This window comes from Choristoneura fumiferana, chromosome 26 (genome assembly GCF_025370935.1).
Source record: "Choristoneura fumiferana chromosome 26, NRCan_CFum_1, whole genome shotgun sequence".
Taxonomy (NCBI): domain Eukaryota; kingdom Metazoa; phylum Arthropoda; class Insecta; order Lepidoptera; family Tortricidae; genus Choristoneura; species Choristoneura fumiferana.
The window spans coordinates 6,433,242-6,439,085 of record NC_133497.1 but is presented as its reverse complement, the minus strand read 5'-3'; the positions used below and the strand labels follow the sequence as shown (position 1 = coordinate 6,439,085).

At 40.3% G+C, this 5,844-nt stretch overlaps 1 protein-coding gene across 1 annotated transcript; it reads left to right on the top strand.

Moving 5' to 3' along the window:
- On the top strand, positions 1-5,578 carry LOC141442839 (uncharacterized). The gene is made up of 4 exons (XM_074107981.1): positions 1-80; positions 1,280-1,427; positions 3,477-3,662; positions 5,051-5,578. The coding sequence occupies exons 1-4, from the start codon at positions 50-52 to the stop codon at positions 5,307-5,309; spliced, it is 624 nt and encodes a 207-aa protein (XP_073964082.1). The 5' UTR covers positions 1-49; the 3' UTR covers positions 5,310-5,578.
- Positions 5,579-5,844: the final 266 nt, after the last annotated feature.

Here is a 5,844-nt window from a genome sequence, read left to right as displayed (position 1 = left end):
GTAGAGTTAGTTCGCACTCGGCGCCGGCGCCGGCGGTCAACGCTAAACAATGGATGGATTCGATATGAATTTCATGACAAGTGAGTTTTTTAACATAATCTTTTTTTGGTTTTATAAAACAAACATCGGAATCAAATTGATAGATATAATATTACTTAAGCTCTTGTGCGATATATTTGATAAAATACAACAATTAAACGTTTCCACTCACGATTATAAGTCAGGAAATCAGACTAGTTTATACTAGTACAAATAAAAACTACTTAGTTGCATCGTTCCTTATTTATAAGTAGGTATATCGTGAGATGAAAGATGTTTACATTTTTATATACATCTTGCAATTAAATGTCTATATATATGTATTTATAAGATAAAACAATGTATAGCTGCATTATAATTAGTTGGATGGAAGCCACCCCAAGAAATTTGGTAAGTAGTTTTGATTTAATCATAAGTTCAAGAACATATTAAATGCCTGTTTATTTTGATTTAATATATGTATGTAGATGTTGAGCTAACCTCTAAATAGTCGGTGTATTCTTATTTTTCCAAAAAACAACAGTACGTGCCGAAAATGTAAAAGCAATGGAGAATTTAATTTAGAATGTTTAATTGTACATTGTACCCTACTTAAGTATTTTATTCTTCATGCTTGCTGTATCTCACAAATTGAACTCTCATATATCAATAATATATAATTATTACGCCTGTTAAAATAGTCCGGCAAAACATCCGCGCTTCGTCCAACTGAACGGGAGGCACTTTTTTTGTTTGTATTGGTAAAAAAAAGATGTGTTCGATACTTTTTGAAAATGTAGACTCCTAGCAACACAAATCACACAATCAAACACACACCATACAACATCTGGTACCATGGTGAACGGTTATGTTGACCTGAAGATGAGCTCTGGTTGAGTTCGAAACGCGTCAGTGTAGTGTGGTGGTCACGGAATAAAGTTATTCCGTGATAGTGGTGGTGGTGATAGATGGATTTGTGTGTTCTTACAGTGTGGAAGTGGAGGAACTGCATGAACACACTTTGCTTGCATAAATGTAGCTATCATACATAAGGTCGCACGTGAGCAAAGTAATTTAGTTCATTTAGACTCCTAGCGCCATCTAGTGAGCAAATCCCAAATCCTACATCACGCCATCGAAGTTTCCCGGCATCGCACAGACTTAATTTTTGATAAAAAGGTTAAAATTGTGAAGTGTGAAACTGTGGCGGGTGTCAGTGCTGTGATAGTTCATGACTGATTAACAATGGTTTTCCCATCAGGTGAGGAGGAAGCAAAGGCGATAGAGATGCTGGAGATGTTGTCGCTGCTGTCGCCACCGCGAGGGTCCCCGAGAGGAGGACCCTTTGGAGGAGGACCCTCGGGAGGGCCCTCGGGAAGAGGATCGCGCGGAGACACACGTGACACTCGGTGAGTTCGGCAACCAGAGGTACTGTCAATGTTTGCTTTTTTTTTATTCGACTCGATGGCAAACGAGCAAGTGGGTCTCCTGATGGTAAGAGATCACCACCGCCCATAAACATCTGCAACACCAGGGGTATTGCAGATGCGTTGCCAACCTAGAGGCCTAAGATGGGATACCTCAAGTGCCAGTAATTTCACCGGCTGTCTTACTCTCCACGCCGAAACACAACAGTGTATGTGTGTGTGTGTGTGTTCTGTAGACCGGATTTCCTAGTGGTAAATCCATAATTTTACAGAAAATCGTTTCATCGACTAAAGCTTCCCATAACTCTGTTCGCAAAATTTTATCATCACTTAGGAATAGAAAATCGTTAGCAGTTGCTCGAATTACCTTTTATACTTATACAAGAATCAAGTCATCGAATTTTTAACCCCCGACGCAAAAAAGGGGTTATAAGTTTGACCGCTATGTGTGTCTGTCTGTGGCATCGTAGCTCTTAAACGAGTGGACCGATTTGAATGCGGTTTTTTAATTTGAAAACAGGTTTTCTAGCGATGGTTCTTAAGACATGTTTTATCAAAATCAGTTCAGCCGTTTCAAGATCATCAGATGTTTTGTTCGCTGGGCGATTATTCGAACGTTTCAACCGTCTCATTTATCTGGACACTTTTCTGTAAAAATGGCCGAATATTCTGATATAGTTTTTTAGTTATCTGGTAGAAATACAGGAACTCTTAACAAATAATAGAAAACGAGATCAAAATCTACAGCCAATTCATAAAAAATGTGACCAGATAAAAGAGGCGGTTAAACAGCTGTAGAAATAATAGGTCCTGGTGGTCCACTGCTGGGCACAGGCCTCCTCTCAGAATGAGAGGGCTGGGGCAGTTGTTCCCTGGGCCCACGCGGGCCCAGTGCGGATTGGGAACTTCACACACACCGTTGAATTGCTTCGCAGGTTTGTGCAGGTTTCCTCACGATGTTTTCCTTCACCGCAAAGCTCGTGGTAAATTTCAAATGTAATTCCGTACATGAATTTCGAAAAACTCAGTGCGAGCCGGGGTAATAATAGGTACTTTATAGGTATTCTTATATATAATAGGTATACTTTAAAAAATACAACGTATCGTCACTACATTGAAAAAATCTCGTATCTCAAATCAATACGACAGCAAAATTGACCTTTGAAATAATGTTCATAAAGTTCACTTAGAAAAGTATCAATTTTGAGGTACGAGCTTTTTACATTGTAGTGACGATATGTACTTCAGTTTCCTGTTAACCTTAGCGGTTCCCCGACACCGACGACGCTTAGATAAAAAAAATATTACTAGGTACTTATACTAAATTAACTTAGGCTAATTTTGCGGGAAATCAGCATAGTCCCCGCGGGATAGGGATAAACGAATTCTTCGCAGATGAAGTCACGGTCAACAGCAGGGCTACTACGAAGCTCGAAGTTCGTGTCGTGCGGTCCCTCTGACACTTATTCTATTTAATACGAGAGCGAGAGGGACGGTACGATACGAACTTCGAGTTTTGAGTTTTGTAGTAGCCCTGCAGGTAGGTAGTGCATAATTCTTTTTTACTTTTTAGTTGTCTTTTTTGGCGGCGTTTTTTTGTCGGCGTTTTTTTTCAGGCGTTTTTTTTGTGACGGGGTTTATAGTCAAAGTCAAAGTCAAAGTCAAAATATCTTTATTCAATTTAGGCTATAACAAGCACTTATGAATGTCAAGAAAAATCTACCACCGGTTCGGAAAAACCTCTGCTGAGAAGAATCCGGCAATATAAATTTTTAATTTAAGTTTTTTTATTTCATGTTTTTTAAACTGGTATATTATTTTATTAATACTCCATTATGCCGCGACTCCGTCCGCATAGAATTCGTTTATCGGTATCCCGCGGGAACTATGCGATTTACCGAGATTAAAAATACTTATCCTAAGTCCAACGGTTCACCGGTTAAGAAATGATGAGGTAAAAAACAAACAGACTTACAAACTTTCGCATCCCACTATAATATTTATAAATGTTGTAACGATTTATGCCACCAGGATTCCCATAGACGAATTAATGGAAGCTCTGGCTGCAGAGCCAAGCAGTCAGGATCCAGGGTTTGGCCTCGCAGCAGCAGGCGACGACAGCGCGGCTGCAGCAGGGGACAGCGACGCTCATGAAGACTGGAGGACTCGAGGTCTTCTCAACACCGTGAAACAGGGTGATACTGTTGAGATTGAAAGGTAGAAGCTATAGGTGCTGGGGGGCTACTACGAAATTCGAAAATTGAAGTTCATGGCCTACCGCCCCTCTCACTCTCGTATAATATTCGCGTCAGCGGGACGGCGAGATAAGAAGTTCGAATTTTGTACTTCGTCGTGTAGGGCCTGCAGGGCTACTACGAAACTCGAAACTCGAAGTTCGTATCGTACCGTCCCTCTCGCTCTCGTATTAAATAGTATAAGTGTCAGAGGGACCGCACGACACGAACTTCGAGTTTCGAGTTTCGGAGTAGCCCGCTGTTGTGCTTTTACGTGATGCGCTCTTCAGACGTGACTGGCTAAATCAGCAGATTATTCGCCGTATTTCCTTAGGCAGTACAAAAAACACCGGCCAAGAGCGGGTCGGACACGCCCAAAATAGGGTTCTGTAGCCATCACGAAAAAAATAATTAATATTTTTCTAAGGATTTCGTATTTTATACGGAATCATCCAAGTTTAGGTATATTAACCTTAGGCTGCTATTTAAGAGTAAAGCTACTAATAATTCTCAAGCAAACTTAGCCGTTATAGTTTTCCTTGAAAGTTTGATATACTTACTACCATCCTGAATTTTTTCAAATGTTTCCACCCACCGGTTTAGATTTTAGAGCGGGGGGGGGGGCTCGATTTTAATGAAAATTTGTACTTTAAAGCTGAAAATTTTGCAAAAAAATCAATGAATCGAAAAATTGTCTGAGCAAGCCCCCCTGGTTTTAAAATACCTATCCAACGATACCCCACACTATAGGGTTGGATGAGAAAAAAAAATCATCCACACTACGTCTATGGGAGGCACCATAAAAAAAATAGTTTTTTATTGTACCATTTTGTCGGCATAGCTTACATATATATCCGTGCAAAATTACAGCTTTCTAGCATTGATAGTCCCTGAGAAAAGCCGCGGACAAACGGACAGACAGACATGGCGAAACTATACGGGTTCCGTTTTTGCCATTTTGGCTCCGGAACCCTATTAAAGAGGTTATTAGTACTTATGACAAGACCACCCCTGTTTGGATGCTGGACTACATCCGTCTGGAACGCGCTAAACTTAATGATTATATCATGGACAGGGATATTTGGACATAATTCCGATCCGCATTGGCGATCCCTTACTTCAATTATAGCGAATCTACTGTGTTGAAAATGTCATTGTGCTAAATACTTGTGATCTATAGATATCCTTAATTGACATTGTAAATCTGTTCTTCATTTGTTGTTCATTGTAATTCAGATTTTATCAACACAGGTTTTTCCGAACCGGTGGTAGTTTTTATTTTGACATTCATAATTGCTTGTTATAGCCTAAATGTAATAAAGATATTTTGACTTTGAACTACCTAATATAATAGTCTTTTGGCTTTCCCAGGCTCCGAGGATTGGTAGACACTCGTCTCCACATGGCAGTGCGGGCGCAGGATCTAACGGCTTTGTGCACACTACTGGCTGATGGCGCCTCCCCCGCCGCGCTGGACTGGGAGGGGAGGACGGCGCTGCATCTCTGTGTCGTCTACGGACTCATGAAGCCGTTTAAAGTAATCAAATACGAGTATGACACGATTGTTTTAAAGATTCGACTGAAATCTCTTCGTGAAGAAAATAAAAACCGCTTATTCAGATTTAAGTAGTAGAAGCCGGTACCGATCTTCTGGCGATTTAACCAAGTTTCACCACTCACTGAACACGCACCGAAAAAGTCCCGCCCTGGTACGCAATTCAGTTTCCTCGACTATACGCGTAACATGAGCTATAAATGCTAAATATTCAGCGAGACCTATCTATTCACGGCAGTGGCAGATACCGCTTCAAGATCCTTATTTAGGTGTTTGCTGGGAAACAGACGTCCGAGGAGTGAAGTACTGCCTACGTTGTGTGTAATAACTAGGATAGATTGTTAGAATCACCAGTACAAAAGTGAAGTAAAGCTAATTTAAGAAAAGCTTCAATTATTCGGTTAATTCTTTGTCTGTTTTGTTTGTTTTGTCAAGAGCTTGTATGAAAGTAAATGGCTGAAAAATGGGCTAGATTCCCAAACAAATCTAACGAATCCGTCAATTAGATAATTAGGACACGTAATTTTTCTTTTGTCATTCAAACAAAAAATGAAAAAGAAGCACGTCATCGTCGGCCCATGACGTCACTTCTTAGTAAAAACCGGCCAAG

Coding starts and splice junctions, on each gene's coding strand:
- LOC141442839 (XM_074107981.1), top strand. CDS start 50: ATGGATGGATTCGATATGAATTTCATGACAA. Junction 81..1,279: donor CGATATGAATTTCATGACAA/GTGAGTTTTTTA, acceptor TTTTCCCATCAG/GTGAGGAGGAAGCAAAGGCG. Junction 1,428..3,476: donor GGAGACACACGTGACACTCG/GTGAGTTCGGCA, acceptor TTATGCCACCAG/GATTCCCATAGACGAATTAA.